The sequence below is a fragment of the Nerophis lumbriciformis genome, linkage group LG04, assembly GCF_033978685.3.
Source record: "Nerophis lumbriciformis linkage group LG04, RoL_Nlum_v2.1, whole genome shotgun sequence".
NCBI classification, from domain to species: Eukaryota; Metazoa; Chordata; class Actinopteri; order Syngnathiformes; family Syngnathidae; genus Nerophis; species Nerophis lumbriciformis.
Window position 1 is genome coordinate 44,218,806 of NC_084551.2, and position 27,133 is coordinate 44,245,938.

General features: G+C 42.5%; 1 protein-coding gene across 9 annotated transcripts in view; it reads right to left on the reverse strand.

Moving 5' to 3' along the window:
* The window catches only part of gabbr1a (gamma-aminobutyric acid (GABA) B receptor, 1a), a 204,737-nt gene that overhangs the window by 126,816 nt on the left and 50,788 nt on the right, over positions 1-27,133 (reverse strand). For all 9 annotated transcript variants that reach the window (XM_061955983.1, XM_061955960.1, XM_061955976.1 and 6 more), the window contains one exon: positions 12,338-12,498. In XM_061955983.1, coding sequence (XP_061811967.1) covers positions 12,338-12,498 — 161 coding nt within the window. The remainder of the gene's footprint in view (positions 1-12,337; positions 12,499-27,133) is intronic.

Consider the following 27,133-nt stretch of genomic DNA (forward strand, 5'->3'; position numbering starts at 1 on the left):
CTGAATCCGAGGTTCGACTATCCGGCGTAGCCTCCTCTCCAGTACACCTGAATAGACCTTACCCGGAAGGCTGAGGAGTGTGATCCACGATATTTGGAACACACCCTCCGTTTCCCCTTCTTAAAGAGAGGAACCACCACCCCGGTCTGCCAATCCAGAGGTACCGCCCCCAATGTCCATGCGATGTTGCAGAGTCTTGTCAACAAGACAGCCCCACAGCATCCAGAGCCTTAAGGAACTTCGGGCGGATCTCATCCAGGAGCTTTAACTACCTCAGCAACCTAAGCCCCAGAAATAGGAGAGCCCTCCACAGATTCCCCAGGCATTGCTTCCTCATAGGAAGACGTGTTGGTGGGATTGAGGAGGTCTTTGAAGTATTCTCTCCACCGACCCACAACATTCGCAGTCGAGGTCAGCAGAACACCATCCTCACCATACACGGTGTTGACAGTGCACTACTTCCCCTTCCTGAGGCGGATGGTGGTCCAGAATCGCTTGAAGCCGTCCGGAAGTCGTTTTCCATGGGTACCCCGAAGTCCTCCCATGTCTGAGTTTTTGCCTCCGCGATCGCCGAAGCCGCACACCGCTTGGCCTGTCGGTACCTGTCCGTTGCATCCGGACTCCTATGAGCCAAAAGAACCCAATAGGACTCTTTCTTCCGCTTGACGCCATCCCTCACCCGCTGGTGATTACCAGCGGGTTCTAGGATTACCGCCACGACAGGCACCAACTACCTAGCGGCCACAGCTCCAATCAGCCGCCTCGACAATAGACGGACTCAATGTCCAGCACCTCCCTTGTGACATGTTCAAAGTTCTTCCGGAGGTGGGAATTGAAACTCTCTCTGACAGGAGACTCTGCTAGACGTTCACAGCAGACCCTCACAAAACGTTTGGGCCTCCCAGGTCTGTCCGGCATCCTCCCCCATCATCGCAGCCAACTCACCACCAGGTGGGGATCGGTAGAAAGCTCAGCCCCTCTCTTCACCCGAGTGTCCAAAACATTAGGCCGCAAATCCGATGACACAACTACAAAGTCGATCATGGAACTGCGGCCTTGGGTGTCCTGGTGCCAAGTGCACATATGGACAACTTACTTTTGAACATGGTGTTTGTTATGGACAATCTGTGACGAGCACAAAAGTCCAATAACAAAACACCACTCGGGTTCAGATCCGGGCGGCCATTCTTCCCAATCACACCTCTCCAGGTTTCACTGTCGTTGCCAACATGAGCGTTGAAGTCCCCCAGTAGAACAAGGGAATCACCCGGGGAAGCACTTTCCAGAGGGTGGGTACTCTGAACTGTTGTTTGGTGCGTAAGCATAAACAACAGTCAGGACCTGTCCCCCTGCCCGAAGGCGGAGGGAAGCTACCCTCTCGTCCACTGGGTTGAACTCCAACGTGCAGGCTTTGAGCCGGGGGGCAACAAGAATTGCTACTCCAGCTCGTCGCCTCTCACTGCATGCATCGCTAGAGTGGAAGAGAGTACAGCCCCTCTCGAGAGAACTGGTTCCAGAGCCCTTGCTGTGCATCGAAGTAGGGCTGGGCGATATGGCCTTTTATTAATATCTCGATATGTTTAGGCCATGTCACGATACACGATATATATCTCGATATTTTGCCTTAGCCTTGAGTTAACACTTGATACATAAACACACCAGTATGATGATTCTATGTCTATATTAAAACATTCTTATTCATACTGCATTAATATATGCTCATTTTAAACTTTCATGCAGAGAGGGAAATCACAACTAAGTCAATTGACCAAAACTGTATTTATTAAACAGTTATTAAGCAGTGGCACAAACATTCATGTAATTTCCAAAACAGAAAGTGCAAGATTGTCAGAGACATTTTAAAACAAGCTATTAGTGCACTTTTGTGCATGATGTCACTAAGACGACATATCAAAACAACACTAAATTAAAGTGCACTTTTTGTATAGAACGCCACTACAATAGTTTAAAACAAATAAAGTGCACTTTTGTGCATGATGTCACACAAGATATTTCAATAACTATCAAATAAAAATGAGCTCCATAATAGGAAATCAAATAGTGTATGTCCTTCGCTATGTGGTAGGTTCCTGCAGACGTTATCTCCTGTTTTTGACAATTTTTTTCATACGGTGTTGATCTGGAAATGGTTGCTTGGGCATTTTGTTGGTGTGGCACCGAACGGAGATGTTGACATGCGGAGTTTCAAGCACTCTTCATTCTCTAGTGGGGGACTTTTCAAATGATGCTACATTAGCAGTGCTGCAACTTTTTGTAGCAACGCTGCTGCCACATACTTTACATATTACTGTTGTTTGTTCAACATCTTCCCACTTGAAGCCAAACCACCGCCAGACGATGGACTCCCTGCTGTTTTTCTTGGGAATTAATTATTCTTCCTTCATTTGTTACCAGATTCCCACCTTCTCTCTCTCTCTCGTGTTACCACTCACACCGCTCCGCTTACACCACCTACCACAGCTAACGTTACCCATGCTGCTACCTCTCTGCTCGGCGAGAGCATGTGACGCTGCACGTGCGATAGTATGTGACGTATGTAAGAAGGTGCGCTTGTTTTATCTCTCTGTGAGAAGGAGACAACAAAGAGTGAGAAGAGCATATAGTGTAATGCCCACAGCTAAAAGCAACTGCGTGAGAACTTAGAGTCAAATATCACGATATAGTCATTTTCTATATTACACAGAGACAAACCAGCGTTATATCGAGTATATTCGATATATCGCCCAGCCCTACGTCGAAGTGAGTCCGACTATATCCAGCTGGAACTTCTCCACATCGTGCACTAGCTCAGGCTCCTTCTCCCCCAGCGAGGTGACATTCCACGTCCCAAGAGCTAGCTTATGTAGCCGAGGATCGGACCGCCAAGTGCCCTGCCTTCGGCTTCCGCCCAGCTCGCATCGCACCCGACCTCTATGGCCCCTCCCATGAGTGGTGAGCCCATTGGAGAGGGGACCCCGTTGTGCCCAGCCTGGCCACCAGGCACTCGCCATCGTGCCCCAACTCCGGGCCTGGCTCCAAAGAGGGGCCCCGGTGACCCGCATCCGGGCGAGGGAAATTTGAGTCTCTGTTCTTGTATTTCCATAGAGGTCTTCGAGCTGCTCTTTGTCTGATCCCTCACCAATGCTGATATTGATCATTCAAATTTTCAAGATCATCAAATGATTAAAATTTTTGATCACAATTATAAATCAGACAAAAACACATGATGGCGGTATAGCAGTATAAATAATGTTTTCTTACGACTGGCTCTGATTTAAATCCTTCGGTTTTAGCCCTTAAAGCCTTCCTGTGTCCAGGGATTTATTTCCTGAGTTTGTAAATAATAACAAAAATGACAAAATATTTTTTGATAATAAAAAAATATCAATCCAACCTCTCTGGTATCGACCTGATACTATACTACTACCGGTATGTATCGTTACATTGACATTTGTATTGATCTATCCACCTTTGTTTATATTCAAGAGCTGTAGCTTGCGGTTAGCATATCCTCCTACGGTGTGTCGTGTAGCATTTTTAGCTATTCCTCGTCCTCCAGGGATGACGTGTTTTTTCTGCCGCCATTGAGGCGGGGATTACTGACTCAGAATTGGCTTTGCACTGGGGAGGGACGTTAGCCGCTAGCGAGGGGTGCTACATTGAGTTGCGGACACGTTTGGTCGCTTGTCGGTTGTCGCTGTCTTTGCGGGACACAGCTAGAACGTGTCATTAACACGTATTATCACGGTATTACGATAATATTAAAAACTATTTATATCATTTATATCGTCTGTATCGCACAACCCTACTAGCACTGCTTACATAACTGCAAACAGGCAGTTATGTAAGCATCGTATCGTATTTCGAGCCCAGTGTGTGGAGGGCTGGACTGTGCATGATACACAACTTCTAATGATGCAATACAACAGTGTTTCTCAAATAATGCGCCTGGACCCCCAGCTGTGCTCAATCTACTCAACATGCTCCCTGTTCCACCCCAGTTGAAGTCGTAAGTACACAGATACACAATTATACACAGCTAACGTATAAAAAAGTTTGTGACAGGAATGACAAAAAAAAAAATTGCAAAAAATTATAAATGTGCCAAAGGATCTGCCACCGTCAATTTGGGACCATGTTTATCAAAAAGTATGCCATCGGCATTGCCAATTAATGCCTTTTAATGTCGATCACAAACACAGATCCCCTCTGGCAGACACTGCATTTATTTTTAGTCCCCCGGCTGCAAAGAGAGCCGCTAATTATGTGTCCCCATACACTGCTCCCATAGGTTTATAATAATCACATACACTGCGACAAATAAACTGCATTTCTTAGTATTTTTTTAAGTGTCACTATCAAGTACTATTATCACTGGAGATTAGCTCAGCTAACCGCAATGATAGCTTTAAACAACACAAAGAAATAAGTGCTTAGCAAACGTTTAAACGTGTAGGTGGAAGAATGTGCAGAAGAAAGTAAGCATATATTCACAGGAAATGAACAAGTCGATTAATAAGATACGTGTCAGCACTGTTGAAGCCAGATGACAAGTGACAAAAGAACCAAACAAGGTACAGTAGGAGGGTGGACCGATCTATAAATTGGTGGTGTCAATACCAAGGGTAGTATCAGTATATAATTGATACCAAACTGATTAGATAGACATTGGTGGTGTCGATACCAAGGGTAAGTATCTGTATATAATCGATACCAAATTAATTAGATAGATATTTTTATTTTCTCAAAATCATTTTGTTGTTGTTTATGGTAATGTTTACACATTCAGAGAATAATTCCCTGAATACAGGAGGACTTTGACGGTAAAAATCGAAGGGTTTAAAAAGAGTAGTTGCTAGTTTTTGCTTTCATTTAGTTATTGTGTACTACTGACTTTGTTTTGATCAAACAATTGTATGTAATATGAAATAATACCAAAGTAGTTTCAATACTGTGTTGATATTGTTTTACTATCATCTCACTAAGAATACATTGAATTGTTACAGTCAACTCGAGATGTAACGATAAATGGTAATAATAATAACAACCCGATGGTCATCATTACCATAATCATTTAAAATGATCAAAAAAACGTGATTAATTTCTACATTTTGATAAACTAATGGATCGAATAGTGTTAGCTAGTGTAAATGCTAACATGAAAACAAGACACATTGATGTCTTTCCCCATTCAGAAACGTCCAACCACCATCCAACCCTGTACAAACACACTACTGTCTAAACAACTGAGATACAAACTGATCGATCTATACTCGACGGTGTCGAGTCGACACAGACGCAGGAGTCTCCAACAGAAAGTGAACTTGCGTGATGTCACATAAACCAGAAGAAAAGAAGCAAAGTGATCACCCTACCTGCATTTACTAAAAAAAATTTAAAAAAATTCTAACGTTTACAAACTATAATGGAAGAAGACAAACATATTTAAACACTCAAATAACAATAATATGGCTCTTATGAAACCAGAACAAAATTGTATCTTTCTTCTGCCAATTGAGGTACACTGTGGGTCTATTTATTTTAGTTTAACAGAAATAATAATAACATTTAAGTTAAATTTTAGTGTGTGAAAAGTACTTTTTGAGCACATTCAACAACTGCGATAACGTGATTATTTTAGTCACAATAACCGTGATATGAAATCTTTATATCGTTACATCCCTACAGTTATCACATGTGGTCGACATCGGTATCGATACGATACCACTCATGGATGATAGGTATCATAAAACTATGATTGTAACATCCCTATAAAAAATGCAATATACAGATACATGAATAAATATCATCTATTTCTCAATAGTACGGTAACTCAATTCAGGGGGTCACGGAAACCTGTGTGAAGTTGCCTCCCGACCTCGTCAAAATCACCCCTCTTGTGTCCCGCAGCGCTTTGTTGTTAAGACGGCCGCCTTAACAACAAAGAGCCACCGCCTAACGTAAGGTCTTAAAAAAATAAAAAATAAAAAAAAATAAAAAGTATAAAAACATTTTTTTTCTTTTTTTTGTTGTTGTCCTGTCCAGCTTCTCAGGCAAATCATATAGTTGATGTAGATGCCCATATCGGCTGTTCAGATTTACTTTACAAAAGAGAAGTGTTGGATACTTCTCTTGTTGCCTTATTTGTATTTGACTTTATTAAATGTATTTATATTATCATTTGGTGCTAAACTAAAGTCTTAACAAGCTGCTACGCTTCGTACTGCCTCTGCCTCTGTCAGTACTCTCTGCAGCACCCAGCATTGTCCCACCCACACAACCATCTGATTGGTTACACGCAGAGCAGTAACAGCCAATCAGCAGTGCGTATTCAGAGCGCATGTAACAGCCAATCAGCAGTGTGTATTCAGAGCTCATGTAACAGCCAATCAGCAGTGCGTATTCATAGCGGTAACAGCTAATCAGCAGTGAGTATTTAGAGCGCATGGAGTCAGTGCTCACGGCAGAGGCAGGCAGAGAGGAGAGACCATGTGGGTTAGCAGAAAGGTGTTTAGCAGGTGAGCATAATGCAGCGGACTCTCCCCAAATGATAATAAACAACTCCCAGTCAACTACTAGTAACATCACTATGAGCCCGTTGACGTTCTAGAAATATAAGCGGCAGCTCTGCTCGCTCGCAGTCCTTGAGGTGAAGGCTAATTAGCTTTTAGCGTAACGTTAGCTCATTTTGCGGTGTGTGCATGCGTGCGTGCGTGTGTTTGTTACGGACAGCAAAGCCCTGTCTGTCTGAGAGAAAGACAAGCATTATTGACCTATAGTTAACAACTAAGTTATTTCACTTTACCTTTTTCTGTGTTGAAGCAGCAAAAAAGGATATTATGTTAAATGAAGACTTTCTGTCTCTGATAGTTGATATAATAATGTAACTGCATCATAAAGCCTACATGAACTCCATGGTGTTCAGGGATGAATAGTCTCTCCTATTGCTATTGTACTATTTTTTTCAGCTATAGTTACATTAATCATTAGTAATGTAGCAGCCTAGTTTTGAATGGCAGGGTCCCTGCTATCACATGTTGATAAAAATATAACATTTACATAATAAAAATCAACTACAGGCTTCCCAAATGCTGTAATAATTTAAGCATGAAGAGTTGAGCATATGTCAGCATGTGGCCCCACTTTTAACTCTTTTTTTCAAACGCTTATTGCAAACGCTTATTTACAGTAAGTCATTAATTTGACTTAGTCATTATTTTGTCTTAGTAAGTCAATATTTACTAAGTCAAAATAATGACAAACTTAGTGTCACACCGCGGTGAGGGATTTCTTGTCTTGGTTTCTTCTGTCTTGTGAATTGCATGTTTTACTTTGAAAAGTAACTCCTCTCGTGTCAGATCACTTGCCCTTCCTTTGTTGTCATCAGTCTGACGTCATCCCTGACTCCTGATTGTTTCCACCTGTTTCCCATTACCCTCATGTGATTTATAAGCCCACGCCTGCCAGATTGTCTCATGTATTCGTGCCTCTCTCGCTGCCATGTCCATGCCTTGCCTTGCCTCGTCTTGTGTTTATATTCCTTAATCCTGAATTGCTTCGTTGCTATTTTGAGTTTTCCTTTTTTCCTCCTCAGCAGAGTGATTTTTTGTTATTTAGTTTATTCAGCCGAAGTGGTGAGTTATCAGTTTTTTCTTTCATTCTTTCCTCAAATTTTTGAGTGACATTTTTTGTTAAACTTTTATTAGATTAGATAAGTGTAGAAATGTTCATAGCCATTGTTTCTTCCTCCTGTTGGAGCGTTTTTGTGTTAATACATTTTATAGCATATACGGCGCCAATTATAGTTCGTCTTTGTTTTTGTGTTTTCCTCCTTTCGGAGTGATTTTCGGTTGTTCCTATTTTTTGGAACCTTTTTCGCCAACTATTTTTTTGTTAATATAGATATTGTATTACCTTGACTCTGGAGGTGAAAGGAAGCTGTAAAAATAAAAGCCTGTCGAAGTATTCCCTACTCTGCATCTAAGTCCTATCCTTTTGACAAAGCCTTACACTTAGTATCTCAGGTAACTAGGACTGTTTTGTGTTTTGTTTTTACATTACGGACAAAATATCACGATATATTGTATATTGCCATTCAGCATACGGAGCGGAAAACACAACCAAAAATTGTAGGCTTCTTCACGCGACGAAGCCGGCCTACTTCACCACAGTCTGTAGTCTATTGCCCCCCCAGGCAGCGATGAGATGGAGACGTGATGGTGGCAACAGGCCAAATTACACTGTTCCTTACACCCACCCAACCCCTTCTCCGTCCGTCCGCCTGTCCCGGGCGACGACCCCTTCCCCCTGGAGAGACACCACCTTAACTAACAAATATTCTGGGGGAAACACTGACCCCGAACTTGTCCCATTCGTTTGTGCTACGTTTGCGGTGGAAAAATGTATCGTTTTGAAGTTATTAGCGTTTCAATAGTCATAAACAGCCACTCCACCTTGTCAAGCCTAGTAAAACCAGTACCAATCGTTTGTGCTGCAAAAATTATTTGGTCTAACTATTAGAGTGTTTAAGTCATTACTGTTATTAAAGTATAATTAACACGTTATTAATCATAACGACACCCCCCCACCCCAAACTTTGTCCATATCTCCCCCAAACCTGTCCCAGTCGTTTGTGCTGCAAACATTTTTATTTGTGCTTTACGTTTTTTAAATAATGAACATTTTATGATTTTGTCTTATTTACATGTAATTAACATGTTATTAATCATTATTAGACCCCCTCTGCCCCAACTATGTCAAAATCTACCCAAACTTGTCGCATTTGTTTGTGCTGCAAATAAATTTGGTCTAACTTTTAAGTTATTGTTTTACATTTTCGTGTTATTCACATGTAATTATGTGTTATTAATCATAATTAGACCACCCCCCAAACTATGTCAAAATCTCCCCAAGCATGTTCCAATCGTTTGTGCTATGTTTATGCTGCAAATATTTTTGTTTGTGCCGTTACCATTTTAAAGTTATTTTATATTATCAATGTGTATCCATCCATCCATCCATCTTCTTCCGCTTATCCGAGGTCGGGTCGCGGGGGCAGCAGCCTAAGCAGGGAAGCCCAGACTTCCCTCTCCCCAGCCACTTCGTCCAGCTCCTCCCGGTGGATCCCGAGGCGTTCCCAGGCCAGCCGGGAGACATAGTCTTCCCAACGTGTCCTGGGTCTTCCCCGTGGCCTCCTACCGGTCGGACGTGCCCGAAACACCTCCCGAGGGAGGCGTTCGGGTGGCATCCTGACCAGATGCCCGAACCACCTCATCTGGCTCCTCTCGATATGGAGGAGCAGCGGCTTTACTTTGAGCTCCCCCCGGATGGCAGAGCTTCTCACCCTATCTCTAAGGGAGAGCCCCGCCACCCGGCGGAGGAAACTCATTTCGGCCGCTTGTACCCGTGATCTTGTCCTTTCGGTCATGACCCAAAGCTCATGACCATAGGTGAGGATGGGAACGTAGATCGACCGGTAAATCGAGAGCTTTGCCTTCTGGCTCAGCTCCTTCTTCACCACAACGGATCGATACAGCGTCCGCATTACTGAAGATGCCGCACCGATCCGCCTGTCGATCTCACGATCCACTCTTCCCTCACTCGTGAACAAGACTCCGAGGTACTTGAACTCCTCCACTTGGGGCAAGATCTCCTCCCCAACCCGGAGATGGCACTCCACCCTTTTCCGGGCGAGAACCATGGACTCGGATTTGGAGGTGCTGATTCTCATCCCAGTCGCTTCACACTCGGCTGCGAACCGATCCAGTGAGAGCTGAAGATCTTGGCCAGATGAAGCCATCAGGACCACATCATCTGCAAAAAGCAGAGACCTAATCCTGCAGCCACCAAACCAGATACCCTCAACGCCCTGACTGCGCCTAGAAATTCTGTCCATAAAGGTTATGAACAGAATCGGTGACAAAGGGCAGCCCTGGCGGAGTCCAACCCTCACTGGAAACGTGTCCGACTTACTGCCGGCAATGCGGACCAAGCTCTGACACCGATTATACAGGGAGCGAACCGCCACAATAAGACAGTCCGTTACCCCATACTCTCTGAGCACTCCCCACAGGACTTCCCGGGGTACACGGTCGAATGCCTTCTCCAAGTCCACAAAGCACATGTAGACTGGTTGGGCAAACTCCCATGCACCCTCAAGGACCCTGCCGAGAGTATAGAGCTGGTCCACAGTTCCACGACCAGGACGAAAACCACACTGTTCCTCCTGAATCCGAGGTTCGACTATCCGGCGTAGCCTCCTCTCCAGTACACCTGAATAGACCTTACCGGGAAGGCTGAGGAGTGTGATCCCACGATAGTTGGAACACACCCTCCGGTTCCCCTTCTTAAAGAGAGGAACCACCACCCCGGTCTGCCAATCCAGAGGTACCGCCCCCGATGTCCACGCGATGTTGCAGAGTCTTGTCAATGTGTAATTAAGTGTAATATTAATTACACCCCCCGCCCCATATAACAAAATCTCTCCAAACTTGTCCCATTCGTTTGTGCTTCATTTGTGCTAGTTTGTGCTGCAAAAAAATTGGTCTTACTATTATAGTTTTCAAGTTAACGTTTTATGCTTTAGTGGTATTTACGTATAGTTAACTTATTATTAATCATAACGAGATCCCCCTCCCTTGCCCTTCCCCCCAACTATATCAAAATCTCCCCAAACATGTCCCGTTCATTTGTGCTGCAAACATTTTCGTTGGTGCCGTTACCTTTTTAAAGTTATTTATTTTATGTTTTTCTTGTGATCAACATGTAATTAACTTGTTACTAATCATAACTAGACAATGTCTATCTCCCCAAACCTTTCCCAATCTTTTTTGCTACAATTGTGCTGCAAAATATGTGTTTGGGCCGTTGCAATCTTATAAATTATTAAAATGTTATGTTTTTTATGTTATCAATGTGTAATTAATGTGTTATCATAATAACCCCCCCCACCCCGAAAAAAATACGCCCAAATTTGTCAAAATCTCCCCAATCTTGTCCCATTCGTTTGTGCGGGAAATATTTTTTGTCTACCTACTATAGTTTTTGAGTTATTAACAAATTATGATTCATAACCAAATTTTTGTAGCATAAATGTAGCTTGCAAGTAATTGCACGTTAATAACTGAAAAACTACATCCATCCATACATTTTCTACCGCTTGTCCCTCTAATAGTACAAACAATGTTTGCAGCACAAACAAATAGTATAGGTTTGGGGAGGATATATATATATATATATTTATATATATTTATTTATTTTATATATATATATATATTTATATATTATTTATATATTTATTTATTTATATATGCACCTTATTGCTTTTTTATCCTGCACTACCATGAGCTTATGTAACGAAATTTCGTTCTTATCTGTGCTGTAAAGTTCAAATTTGAATGACAATAAAAAGGAAGTCTAAGTCTAAGTCTAAGTCTAATATCTCATGTGTGGAGTTTGCATGTTCTCCCTGGGACTGCGTGGGTTCCCTCTGGTTACTCCGGCTTCCTCCCACCTCCAAAGACATGCACCTGGGGATAGCTTGATTGGCAACACTAAATTGACCCTAGTGTGTGAATGTGAGTGTGAATGTTGTCTGTCTATCCGTGTTGGCCCTGTGATGAGGTGGCGACTTGTCCAGGGTGTACCCCGCCTACCGCTCATGTACAACTGAGATGGGCTCCAGCACCCCCCACGACCCCAAAAATGGACAAGCGGTAGCAAATAGATGGATGGATATTGTTTTTTTTAAAAGTGAGCATCTTTGCAACGTATCTTATATAAGATTCTAGGGGTGTCAAAAAATTTTTTGATTTTCAGTTTAATCGCGATTCTTATTTGCAACAATTCTTAATCGATTCAAAGAAATCAAAAATCTATTTTTTATTGTTATTACATTTTTTTTTATTTGTCCTGTCCAGCCACTCAGGCAAATCATATTGTTGATGTAGATGTCCATATCTGCTGTACAGATTGACTTTAGAAAATATTAGTGTTGGATTGTTGCCTTATTTGTATTTGACTTTATTGAATGTTTGGGTACATTTTTATTAAACAAAACCAGTTTTTTTATAAGTAATATAGAAATTTATCAGAGCTGTTTATCTATTTTATGGAGTTAATCATAGAACTGGCATCCAATGTTATTAAAAAAGTATAGATGTGGAATCGAGCATTGATTCTGAATCGAATCGTTACCCCCAAGAATGAAATCGAATCGTGTGGTACCCAAGGATTCACAGCCCTATTAGATTGCAGGTTGACCTAATGGTGGTACCCAATATTAGACGTACATTAATAAAACAGTTGAATAACCATGACAACACAGTTTCGGACTCACCATGCTGTCGTAGTGGATGAGCTCCAGCTCGTAGTCCGGTAGGATGTCGCTCCGGTTGTTGACCACGTCCAGAGCCATCTGCGCGGAGGGCATGCACGCCTGTCCGCCCGGCCAGCCTCCGCTCATGGGGAACAGAGCGCCGATGTACAGCTTCTTCTTGCCTGCGCACGGCCGCGGCCATAGGAGGAGGAGGAAGAAGAGGGAGAGGACGGTCAGAGGCGTCCGGGGGTAGGTGGACGGACGTCGGCGGGAAGTGCCAGCGAGCCGCGGAGGACACACGCTCATGTCTGGCATGACTTCAACCCGAGAAGAAAAAGTCTGAACACATGAGGATGCTCCGGCGACGCTCACGTGAGCCTGAAGCCCAACTCTCTGCAAGCCACTCGAAATACAACCAGAAATAAATAAGAAGCCTCCTTGGGCAGGAAATCAATCGCTTGACGACTTTTAAGCACAGAAGAAGAAGAGCGAACGAGACACCGCAGCCGGCATTGAGCGCTGATGATTGGGAGATGCAACCTCCTCTTCCTCCCTGAAAAATAAAAGGAGTGTGGAGGGGGAGAGAGCGAGAGAGAGAGAGAGAGAGAGAGAGACAGACAGAGAGACAGAGAGAGAGAGAGAGAAGCGAGGGAAATAGCAGCAGGCATCATCTCCCTCTGCAAACACGGCCGCGTTCAAACGCATGAAAAGATTTGCAGCAGGAAGAGGAAGCTGCCATGATACACTGAATAACTAGTGTGTGTGTGTGTGTGTGTGTGTGTGTGTGTGTGTGTGTGTGTGTGTGTGTGTGTAAGATAGATGAGCGGTATAGGCAGGGGGTCTCTCTGCAATATCCTCCTAACGAGTTACATTCAGACTTTAGCTCTTCATTCGTCCGCCAATTGTTGCACCTCCGAGTGAGCCGTGAAAGACTTGGGTTCAAAACAAGTCTTAGTAAAAACAGCGGGGTTCATGTAAAAGTCGTCAAATGAACAATGCTGTAATGTGCATGGCAGGACATTAGTTAGCGACGTCGCGTTGCAAAGACGAAACTGTATCATCACTGCGATCGTTCGTCCCCCCCAGTTGTTAACCCTTCAACGAGTCATGTGATGATTTCTTTTCTACATTTAAAACACTTTCTTGTGGTCTACATCAGTGGTCCCCAACCTTTTTGTAGCTGCGGACCAGTCAACGCTTGAAAATTTGTCCCACGGACCGGGGGGTATGTTTTTTGTTTTTTTGTCATAAAGAAATACAATCATGTGTGCTTACGGACTGTATCCCTGCAGACTGTATTGATCTATATTGATATATAATGTAGGAACCAGAAATATTAATAACAGAAAGAAACAACCCTTTTGTGCGAATGAGTGTGAATGAGTGTAAATGGGGGAGGGAGGTTTTTTGGGTTGCTGCACTAATCGTAAGTGTATCTTGTATTTTTTATGTTGATTTAATAAAATAAAATAAATATTATTATTATTATTTATTTTTTTTTAAATTTCTTGTGCGGCCCGGTACTAATCGAACCACGGACCGGTACCGGGCCGCAGCCTGGTGGTTGGGGACCACTGGTCTACATCATTCATAACCACCAAATAAATATCTGTTTGTCAGCAGCACTTTCCCACCACTTGTGGCAGTAGTGAAGATGTCAAACAGAAGAAGTCTGGAGCTAAAGCACAAAAGTTATGACTAAATTTGATTTGCACTTAAATTTTATTGGCAGTTTATTTGAAAAAAAATATGTATTGTTATTTACAGTTAGAAGGTATTTTGTCACTGCGTAATTGTGTGAACATTTATTTTTCATCGTTTTTTATGAGCCCCTTCTATTGCAACACATTTATTTTTGTAAGCAGCCTGATCTAAGCCTTAGTAATAATATTTGTGACTACCACATGCTTTTTTAAATATAATTTGACAAGGTTATAAACTGTAAGTAGGTTAGATATCATTATTGACTACAATTAAAATCAAGATTCCTAATTCAGTGTCAATATATGAGTGGGTCCCGACCCCCTCTGTAGAGGAAAATGGGCCCTGAGGTCAAAAATCTTAAGAACCACTGGTCCACAAAACTTGTAATGGCGGTTCTTTGGTCAAAATGTTGCATAGATCTTCAAGCCGCTTTCTGGCCGTCTCTTCAGGATTCGCCATTTTGTGGGCCTCCACTTCGACTATGTCTTCATCTTTTTTGTAGTTTTTAGCGCTTCCATAGCGGATCTACTGACAGATATAAATTAGAACTATACGCTACTTTGTATTACAAATGGCAACAGAGGAGGATGCATGTGCATGTACGAGCCAGTCCACCCCACAACAAGAGGATAGAGAAAAAGAAGGACATTATTGACTCAATTGTCAGACTACAATGGCAGACTCGCGCAAAGCACTTTGGGTAAATGTATACCATTTATAGATAATCCTCTAGTGTCACACCTGGGAATACCATCACAATCTGGGCAAATTCTAAACGAGTCGTTTTGTGGAAGTATAAAAGAAGGCAAGATTGTTTTACAAATATTTCCACAATGCCTCCATGGTTTGTTTTCACACTTTCAGGACTTATGCAGATCCCAAAAATACCAAATCGGGTACCAATAGGTAAGAAAAGTTGGTTTTGCCTAATAGGACCCCTTTAACAGATCAATACACTTTAGTCACACATTTATGGCTAGTGACAGAAAATATCAATAAAGATCTAAAAATAATACAAATTGCATAAAATACATTTCCGTTAGTGAATTTAATTTATGAACATACATACAGTTGAAATATCGTACATCACATATTTAGTTTCACAATCCAACATGTTCGAAAAGGAGAAGGATGAAGCGTATCTTACTTATTTCCAACCATTTTTTTCATTTGGATGCACGCAATTCATAAGACATTTGTTCACTTCCTGTTTCAATCTGTACCATAATTAGGCAACTGAATGAATAAATAAATATATACATGTATTCATGTGAATACGTTTACATGAGTAGATAATTAGTAGGCTGTAGTTCACATAAGGGCAGCACGATGGCAGAGGGGTTAGTGCGTCTGCCTCACAATACGAAGCTGCTGAGTAGTCTGGGGTTCAATCCTTCTGTGTGGAGTTTGCATGTTCTCCCCTTGACTGCGTGGGTTCCCTCCGGGTACTCCGGCTTCCTCCCACCTCCAAAAACATGCACCTGGGGATAGGTTGATGGCAACACTAAAATTGGCCCTAGTGTGTGAATGTGAGTGTGAATGTTGTCTGTCTATCTGTGTTGGCCCTGCGATGAGGTAGCGACTTGTCCAGGGTGTACCCCGCCTTCCGCCCAATTGTAGCTGAGATAGGCTCCAGCGCCCCCTGCGACCCCGAAGGAAATAAGCGGTAGAAAATGGATGGATGGATGGATAGTTCACATAATTTACTGAATATGTAATAGATGATAGATTATAACTCCATCCATCCATCCATTTTCTACCGCTTATTCCCTTTGGGGTCGCGGGGGGCGCTGGAGCCTATCTCAGCTACACTCATTTATCAATAATTCAAAATGCTCATCAGGATTCTTTTTCCTTGTACTTTGTAAACACTTTGAGTTTGAACAGTTTGTTCAACTGGATCATTCGTACATTTTTAACATTTGTTTTTACATTTTAACCATTTTTAACATTTTAAAGATGTTTAAGCATTTTAAACATGTTCAACATTTTAAGCATTTTTTAAAAAATTTTACATTTGGAACATTATGAACATTTGTTAAGCATTTTAAACATTATGAACTTTTTAAAACAGTTTAAAAAATCTTAAGCATTTTAAAACATTTTAACATTTTAAACATTAGAACATTTTAAACATGTTAAACATTTGAAACATTTTACAAATGTATAAAAAAAAAAAATTAAAAAAAATTAAGTATTTTAAAACATTTTAACCTTTGGAAATTTTTAAACAATTGGAAATTTTTAAACAATTGGAACATTTGAAACATTTGTAACTTTTTTTATAATAATTTTAAGAAAAAATGTTTTTCTTTGCTTAATCAAGTCATGCTTAAACTGTGGTAGTGGTGGACGAGTGCATCAAACAATCACAAAATATTAAAACAATTAAAACACAGTGTTACAGTTCAAACTGTGAGTAATGTTACAGAGGACACCATATTGAATATACTTGTTGAATAAAACATTTGCCTTTTTTAATGAATACTTAGGCTTACTACGCAATTGTATTTCAATGTTGGTCATTATTGTAGAGTTAAGCGTTTTCGGAGGTGGTACTTGGTGAAAAAAGGTTGAGAACCACTGGCTTCATCCATTCCATAATTTAACGCCACATTCTGATATACTACAGTAATTCTTTGAAATGTTCAACGTGCATACAAATGTTTTAAGTTAATTTTTTAAAGTATGTTTATTATTGTAGTTAAGGCTTGATACAGCTCAATGATTCGTTGCAACATTAATTTCCATGCATTGCTATAAAAAAGAAAACAAAAAATGCCAGCTTCCCAAAAACTGCTGTAAAAATGTTGAATTAAAATATTTGTTCCACTTAAAACAAATGTTTCTTTTAAGTTTAAGTTTGAAATGCACACAAATTCTATGTTTAAGGGTTAAAAACCATGAAATATGTTTACAAACATCAAAGGTGTCCAAATTCCAAACTTTTTAATTTTTTTAAATAGGCAATAAGGCTGAAATCTTGATAGTAATAACAAGACACAAAACAATTATTTAGTTTTGTACATGTATTATAATTATTATTATAGCTGTCAAACAATGATTAGTAAAATAAATCTGATTAATTACACTTTAAAATTGTGATTAATCATATTTCATCACCATTGCAACCCACCTTTTGTTGTGACACTGTTGTTTGTTTTCCACTTATTGTTGTCATGTTGTAAAAAAAGCAGTGGCCCAAACACAAATGTTGACAAAGAATTTAATTTGTTAAGATAGTGTTTCTTAACCATTGTTGGGACGTGAGCGCCCCCTAAAGAGCCGCCAAATATGTGTTCTATCAGCTGTCGTCTGTATGGGCCGCAGCGGTACTCAGTACTCACTACACTTTTGTGGCAGTAATGACAATATCAAACATACAGAAGAAGTCTGCAGCTGAAGTCATACAGAAGTTTCTGAAGCGCAAAAAAATATGACTAAAGCGGTGAAGCTATATTTTCATTTGCACTTGAATTTTATTGAAAATGTATCCAAGAAACCTCTTCATTATAAATGTAGTTTATTTATTTTAGCACATTGTAATTGTTTGTAAAACTACTTTCTGTCAGTGATTTATGAGTCTCTTTTTATGCAGTATATTTGATTAGTACTTATTTTTTTAATCAACTTTACCTAAGTCTAAAGTTTATGTGTTAAATAAATAAAAGCACATGGTTTCATATCATCTGACAAGGTTGTTAAACTGTAAGTAGGTTAGATAGAATTGTTGAACACGATTAAGATCAAGAGTAAGATTAGTAATTACGTGTGATTATTTGAGTGAGAGTTCCAGTACAGAGCTCTCTCAGTACTGGAAAGGTTGGGCCCCAAGGTCCAAAAGGTTAAGAACACCTGAGATACTGTAAATGTGGGATCAAAAATTGCTTTTTGAGACAATTTAGACACTAGGAACACATAAATATTAGGGCTGCAAGATTTTGAGAAAAAAACCTAAATTAAATGTTTCTCTCCAAAAGTGCGATACGATTTGCGATTTTTATATTTTATACGTAAAAATGAATACACCTGCGAAAATAAGGACTGAAGGAAAACATATGACTTTTAGACTGTCAATCAAAAGATTACTGTCTCAAGATGTCACACAATATGAAATAATTTACTTTCAAAAACATTTGGCTTAATGCAAACAGACTCGGAGCTTTTGTCTACATCATGCTCTTAAACTAAAGAAATAACCAATAAAAACTGTACAGTGTTTACAATGTAATGTAATCATAATATATGATAATAGTGCAAGTAACCATTTAAAAGGATATACACTTATTTCTCATTACTGTATAATTGTTTACCATTGCACTGTAATTAGAAGTTCAATAACTTTGTTTTACTGAATGCATATATAGACAACAAAATTAAATACACTTTAATTTATGTAAGCAACAATTTTGAACAATATTGAACATCTTAAAGTGCTTCTTTTTTTTTTTTACCAGTTTGAAAAACTAGGTCAGGTTGCCTTTTTTTTTTTTGCTGTCACGGGATTTTGTAACAATCCACTATTCTATTAATATCCTGAAGTTAAGCATATTAAACAATTACATTTTAAAAAACATAACATATTTTGAACCACAACCAGGATTCAAACTCAAGATCTTTTTTTTGCACGGCAAATATTAATGAGGTCCGCCACTGAGTCATCGGAAGTAAAGGAGGAAATGTTTTCTTCATATTCTAAGCAGTGACAGAGCATGACGTGGCCAGGATACGTTTGGGGTAAAATATTATATGAAGCGCCTTGTCATTCAATAATTTACATTTTAATGTGCTTCTTCAAGCAAAATGCCCCCACCCACCGATCGCGAAGCCCTACGCAGAAATACTGTATATACAGTGTACATACATATGTATGTGTATATGTATGTATATATATATATACATATATATATATATATATATCCATCCATCCATCCATCTTCTTCCGCTTATCCGAGGTCGGGTCGCGGGGGCAGCAGCTTAAGCAGGGAAGCCCAGACTTTCCTCTCCCCAGCCACTTCGTCCAGCTCCTCCCGGGGGATCCCGAGGCGTTCCCAGGCCAGCCGGGAGACATAGTCTTCCCAACGTGTCCTGGGTCTTCCCCGTGGCCTCCTACCGGTTGGACGTGCCCTAAACACCTCCCGAGGGAGGCGTTCGGGTGGCATCCTGACCAGATGCCCGAACCACCTCATCTGGCTCCTCTCGATGTGGAGGAGCAGTGGCTTTACTTTGAGCTCTCCCCGGATGGCAGAGCTTCTCACCCTATCTCTAAGGGAGAGCCCCGCCACCCGGCGGAGGAAACTCATTTCGGCCGCCTGTACCCGTGATCTTGTCCTTTCGGTCATAACCCAAAGCTCATGACCATAGGTGAGGATGGGAACGTAGATCGACCGGTAAATTGAGAGCTTTGCCTTCCGGCTCAGCTCCTTCTTCACCACAACGGATCGATACAGCGTCCGCATTACTGAAGATGCCGCACCGATCCGCCTGTCGATCTCACGATCCACTTTTCCCTCACTCGTGAACAAGACTCCTAGGTACTTGAACTCCTCCACTTGGGGCAGGGTCTCCTCCCCAACCCGGAGATGGCACTTCACCCTTTTGCGGGCGAGAACCATGGACTCGGACTTGGAGGTGCTGATTCTCATCCCAGTCGCTTCACACTCGGCTGCGAACCAATCCAGTGAGAGCTGAAGATCCTGGCCAGATGAAGCCATCAGGACCACATCATCTGCAAAAAGCAGAGACCTAATCCTGCAGCCACCAAACCGGATCCCCTCAACGCCTTGACTGCGCCTAGAAATTCTGTCCATAAAAGTTATGAACAGAATCGGTGACAAAGGGCAGCCTTGGCGGAGTCCAACCCTCACTGGAAACGTGTCCGACTTACTGCCGGCAATGCGGACCAAGCTCTGACACTGATCATACAGGGAGCGGACAGCCACAATCAGACAGTCCGATACCCCATACTCTCTGAGCACTCCCCACAGGACCTCCCGAGGGACACGGTCGAATGCCTTCTCCAAGTCCACAAAGCACATGTAGACTGGTTGGGCAAACTCCCATGCACCCTCAAGGACCCTGCCGAGAGTATAGAGCTGGTCCACAGTTCCACGACCAGGACGAAAACCACACTGTTCCTCCTGAATCCGAGGTTTGACTATCCGGCGTAGCCTCCTCTCCAGTACACCTGAATAGACTTTACCGGGAAGGCTGAGGAGTGTGATCCCACGATAGTTGGAACACACCCTCCGGTTCCCCTTCTTAAAGAGAGGAACCACCACCCCGGTCTGCCAATCCAGAGGTACCGCCCCCGATGTCCACGCGATGCTGCAGAGTCTTGTCAACCAAGACAGCCCCACAGCATCCAGAGCCTTAAGGAACTCCGGGCGGATCTCATCCACCCCCGGGGCCTTGCCACCGAGGCGCTTTTTAACTACCTCAGCAACCTCAGCCCCAGAAATAGAAGAGCCCACCACAGATTCCCCAGGCACTGCTTCCTCATAGGAAGACGTGTCGGTGGGATTGAGGAGGTCTTCGAAGTATTCCCTCCACCGATCCACAACATCCGCAGTCGAGGTCAGCAGAACACCATCCGCACCATACACGGTGTTGACAGTGCACTGCTTCCCCTTCCTGAGGCGGCGGATGGTGGTCCAGAATCGCTTCGAAGCCGTCCGGAAGTCGTTTTCCATGGCCTCGCCGAACTCCTCCCATGTCCGAGTTTTTGCCTCCGCGACTGCTGAAGCCGCACACCGCTTGGCCTGTCGGTACCTGTCCGCTGCCTCCGGAGTCCTATGAGCCAAAAGAACACGATAAGACTCCTTCTTCAGCTTGACGGCATCCCTCACCGCCGGTGTCCACCAACGGGTTCTAGGATTACCGCCACGACAGGCACCAACCACCTTGCGGCCACAGCTCCAATCAGCCGCCTCGACAATAGAGGCGCGGAACATGGTCCACTCGGACTCAATGTCCAGCACCTCCCTCGTGACATGTTCAAAGTTCTTCCGGAGGTGGGAATTGAAACTCTCTCTGACAGGAGACTCTGCCAGACGTTCCCAGCAGACCCTCACAATGCGTTTGGGCCTGCCAGGTCTGTCCGGCATCGTCCCCCACCATCGCAGCCAACTCCCCACCAGGTGGTGATCGGTAGAAAGCTCCGCCCCTCTCTTCACCCGAGTGTCCAAAACATGAGGCCGCAAATCCGATGACACAACTACAAAGTCGATCATGGAACTGCGGCCTAGGGTGTCCTGGTGCCAAGTGCACATATGGACACCCTTATGCTTGAACATGGTGTTTGTTATGGACAATCTGTGACGAGCACAAAAGTCCAATAACAAAACACCACTCGGGTTCAGATCCGGGCGGCCATTCTTCCCAATCACGCCTCTCCAGGTTTCACTGTCGTTGCCAACATGAGCGTTGAAGTCACCCAGTAGGACAAGGGAATCACCCGGGGGAGCACTTTCCAGTACTCCCTCGAGTGTATCCAAAAAGGGTGGGTACTCTGAACTGCTGTTTGGTGCGTAAGCACAAACAACAGTCAGGACCCGTCCCCCCACCCGAAGGCGGAGGGAGGCTACCCTCTCGTCCACTGGGTTGAACTCCAACGTGCAGGCTTTGAGCCGGGGGGCAACAAGAATTGCTACCCCAGCTCGTCGCCTCTCACTGCGTGCAACGCCAGTGTGGAAGAGAGTCCAGCCCCTCTCGAGAGAACTGGTTCCAGAGCCCTTGCTGTGCGTCGAGGTGAGTCCGACTATATCCAGCCGGAACTTCTCTACCTCGCGCACTAGCTCAGGCTCCTTCCCCCCCAGCGAGGTGACGTTCCACGTCCCAAGAGCTAGCTTATGTAGCCGAGGATCGGACCGCCAAGTGTCCTGCCTTCGGCTGCCGCCCAGCTCACACTGCACCCGACCTCTATGGCCCCTCCCATGAGTGGTGAGCCCATTGGAGGGGGGACCCACGTTGCCTCTTCGGGCTGTGCCCGGCCGGGCCCCATGGGGACAGGCCCGGCCACCAGGCGCTCGCCATCGTGCCCCAACTCCGGGCCTGGCTCCAGAGGGGGGCCCCGGTGACCCGCAACCGGGCGAGGGAAATCGGAATCCTTGCTGTTTCATTCCCATAGAAGTCTTCGAGCTGCTCTTTGTCTGATCCCTCACCTAGGACCTGTTTGTCTTGGGAGACCCTACCAGGGGGCATGAAAGCCCCCGGACAACATAGCTCCTAGGATCATTGGGACACGCTAACTCCTCTACCACGTTAAGGTGGCAGCTCAGAGAGGAGTATATATATATATATATATATATATATCAGTGACGTGCAGTCAGGGGAGGCAGGTGAGGCGGGGCCTCACGTGCCATAATGGAAAGAAAAAAAATGTAAAAAGAAAAAAAATGCATTAAATTGTTATATGTATCCAGTGATTATACTATAAAGTTATTTTCCATTTAACTTCACCAGTTTTAGATTATTTTTATTCAAAATCGCTGAATTTTCACATTTGCCGTTCAAATACTGAGAAGAGACTTGCGGTGATCAGCAGCCAGTTGAGGCACGTCACTGAGTTGAGCCTCACCATGGATTGCGCAATGACTCGGCTAACTGCTGGCCTGCTGTGCAGTGAGACCGTATTGCTATATGAATTATATTCTACATTTCCATAGTTTAGTTAGCTGAGGTATATAATGTACAGTGTAGTTTGTCAACAACTGTATGTGTGTAACATATTTCTTGTGCTGAGCAATCATAAAACGGCTGCAAAGACGCACTGTGTGAGGCACGCAGTAATCCCGCCTCCTGGTGGTAGAGTTGTGCCGGATAATGCACCCCCGCCGTAGAATGCATCTCCTGACTGGAGTGTTATATCAACTAAAGCCCACACTTAAAGTTTCCACGTGCAAGATTGAATCTATTTAAAAAAAGTTATTTAATAAGAAGCCAAAAAGTGCAAAAACAATAATGTTAGTGTTGGAGGAGTTGTGAATGACTGCTGGGCCACAACATTAGGTACACCTACAGACTGCAGCAAGGATGGGCATCAGCCGATCCGCCTCTACAGTCATTGCTTATGCAATGAAAGAGTTCGGCTGGTCGCTAGAGAAGGCATACAACTTTGTCAAGGAAAAGAGGAGCATCACACGACCGAACGCAAGTTTCATGCGACAGCTGGCAGAGTACGAGGGCATCCTCGATGCAAGGTACACTGCATTTCTTGACGTGTGCGTGTAGTTGTCCAAACTCATACCTATTTGTCAGATTTGTATTTGATCTATACATTCAGCAAACAGAGGTGTTGGAGGAGTTGTGAATGACTGAAATATGAAATCCGTGCTGCAGTCGCTGCTGGGCCACAACATTAGATATACCTGCTGACTGCAGCACGGATTTCATATTTCATTAATTCACAACTCCTCCAACACGAACATTATTCTTTTTGCACTTTTTGGCTTCTTATTAAATAACTTTTTTAAATAGATTCAATCTTGCACGTGGAAACTTTAAGTGTGGGCTTTAGTTGATACAACACTCCCGTCAGGTGGTGCATTCTATGTCGGGGGTGCATTATCCGGCACAACAGCGGCGCATGGACTTCATTTATAAGTAAAGGTAAGACCATAATAACGTTTTTTTTATTAAATGTGCTTTTTTGTGTGCTACAGTTTGTATGTGTAAAGTTAAAGTCAAGTTAAAGTAGCAATGATTGTCACACACACTAGGTGTGGTGAAATTTGTCCTCTGCATTTGACCCATCCCCTTGATCACCCCCTGGGAGGTGAGGGGAGCAGTGGGCAGCAGCGGCGCCACGCCCGGGAATCATTTTTGGTGATTTAACCCCCAATTCCAACACTTGATGTTGAGTGCCAAGCAGGGAAGAATGCTGGTATGAGCTTTTAAACATAACCCGTTAACTACTGGTAAATAAGATACTCTTTAGGGTTCATATGTTTGTAAATCTGACTGTGATGAAGTCAGTGCCTCACCAGCCATGAACCTCACCGCATATATATATATATATATATATATATATATTAGAGATGTCCGATAATGGCTTTTTTGCCGATATCCGAAATTTCTGATATTGTCCAACTCTTAATTACCGATTCCGATATCAACCAATACCGATATATACGGTCGTGGAATTAACACATTATTATGCTTAATTTTGTTATGATGCCCCGCTGGATGCATTAAACAATGTAACAAGGTATTCCAAAATAAATCAACTCAAGTTATGGGAAAAAATGCCAACATTTCACTGTCATACTTATTATTGAAGACACAAAGTGCAATTTTTTTTTAACATGCCTCAAAACAGCAGCTTGGAATTTGGGACATGCTCTCCCTGAGAGAGCATGAGGAGGTTGAGGTGGGCGGGGTTGGGAAGGGGGGGAAGGGCGGGCGGGGTTGAGGTGTGTGTGTGGGGGGTGGGGGGGGGTGTATATTGTAGCGTCCCAGAAGAGTTAGTGCTGCAAGAGGTTCTGGGTATTCGTTCTGTTGTGTTTATGTTATGTTACGGTGCGGATGTTCTCCCGAAATGTGTTTGTCATTCTTGTTTGGTGTGGGTTCACAGTGTGGCGCATATTTGTATCAGTGTTAAAGTTGTTTTATACCACCCTCAGTGTTACCTGTATGGCTGTTGACCAAGTATGACTTGTGTGTGTGAAAAACCGCAGATAATATGTGACTGGGCCGGCACGCAAAGGCAGTGCCTTTAAGTTGTATTGGCATTCTGTACTTCTCCTTATGTCCGTGAACACAGCAGCGTTTTAAAAGTCATACATTTTACTTTTTGAAACCGATACCAATAATTTCTGATATTACATTTTAAAGCATTTATCGGCCGATAATATCGCCAGTCCAATATTATCAGACATCTCTAATATATATATATATACATACATATACATATACATATACTGTACATATACATATACATATACATATACATATACTGTATATACGTTTGGTCAGGAAAAAACCTAGAGGCTATTTCATCCCTACAATCCTGTTTCGCAGGTTTCCCTGCTCTTCAGTGGATTTTAGTGTTGTCCCGATACCAATATTTTGGTACCGGTACCGGTACCAAAATGTATTTCGATACTTTTCCATATAAAGGGGACCACAAAAAAATTGTATTATTGGCTTTATTTTAACAAAAAATCTTATGATACATTGGATAAGTTTCTTATTGGAAGTTGGTCCTTCAATAAAATAGTGAACATACAAGACAACTTGTCTTTTATTAGTAAGGAAGCGAACAAATGCTCCTAATTTAGCTGCTGACATATGCAGTAACATATTGTGTCATTTAGCATTCTATTATTTTGTCAATATTATTAAGGACAGGTGGTAAAAAATTTATGATTAATCTACTTGTTCATTTACCGTTAATATCTGCTTACTTTCTCTTTTAACATGTTCTTTCTACACTTTTGTTAAAATGTAACAATCACTTATTCTTCTGTTGTTTGATACTTTATATTAGTTTTGGATGATACCACAAATTTGGGTATCAATCCGATACCAAGTTGTTACAGGATCATACATTGGTCATATTCAAGATCCTCATGTGTCCAGGGACGTATTTCCTGAGTTTATAAGCATAATATGAACTTGAAAAAAAACTAAAAAAGATTTTGTGTTGCTAAAAAATATCGATTTAATCATAGTAGTATCGACTAGGTATCATTACAGTTGATGTTAGGTGTAGATCCACCAATGGTGTTTGTTTACATTCAGTACAGCATCATTAGCAGTGATGCTGGTGAACTACGGTGTGTAGTGAAGCATATTTAGCTATTCCTCGTCCTACAGGGATGATACTTGTAAGAAACTTACTTTATTTGTCGCCATGGAGGCAAGGATTAGTGATTTAGAAGTGACTCCAACACTGCCGACTGCGGCTGGACATTAGCCGCTAACTAGCTAGCCATGTCTTAAAGCACCTCTTCCTGAGGGCGTTTCAGTGTTAAAACTTCACCGTTATCTTTAGTTTTTAGACCAAAATGCGTCCGTTCTCCCTTTTCTGTCTACACACCAGTGTTGGGTTAGTTACTGAAAACCAGTAACTAGTTACAGTTACTAGTTACTTTATTTCAAAAGTAACTCAGTTACTAACTCAGTTACTTACACCAAAAAGTAATGCGTTACTGTGAAAAGTAACTATTTAGTTACTTCTTTTTTTCTTCTTTTTTTTTTAAAGCTCCCATTAATGCCCTTTTTGCCTTCATTTCAGTACTGTTATTGCACTGGAGAATAATACAATCTGTTGATCAACTTGACATGCATTTTTATTTTCCTTTTAACATAATTAATGAAAATCAGTGCAACATAAAAAGGCATTCCTCCTTTCTTTAAACTTGGACCAATGACCATTAATAAAAAACAAGTTTAAGTGCAACATAAGAAGAAACATCATCTTCCTTGAAACATAGGTAGTGAAATAAAGCCTGACATCTGGAGTGATGCTGCTGTCTTCCACACTTGGAGCCATGGATTGTAGAATACTTGTTTTCAGTGGCAGGATCATTGACACAGATGGTGAAGTTTCAGTGCTCAGTAGAGATGGAACACTTTTGAGGGGTTTAAGCACCTAGAGGACCTCATCTGCCACTCTCACATCATCATCAGACAGGGTGACATTTGTCTTCAGGGTGTTGTGGGTCAATGCAGAGTATATAGCTGCCTGCTGCTCCAACATATCATAAGTGGAGTTCCACCTCGTTGGGACATCATGTATGAGCAGGCAGCTTTAGCATTTCTTGCTTTGTCTTAAGCACATGAGCAGCTGTTGTGCTTCCTGATCCTCCCAAAGAGGCACTCCATCCTATTGACTGAGATTCCCTTCTGTGATGCCAAATTCACTACATGTGCAAAGCACCTATCTGTGGTCCCAGTCCTGCCTCATTCTCTGTAATTATTTGATTTTTGGCATTATCACGTGTGACTGGGATATCTTTATATTCCATTCCTCCACTGCTTGTGTCAGTACCTGCGCAAGGTGACTCTCGTAGAGGGGGCGTGTCTTCTCATCTCCCAGTCTGCTGTGATGAAGTGAGCGCTTATAGTTCCGCTGGACGTCCAGCCGTCTGTCATGAGCGCAACAGATGA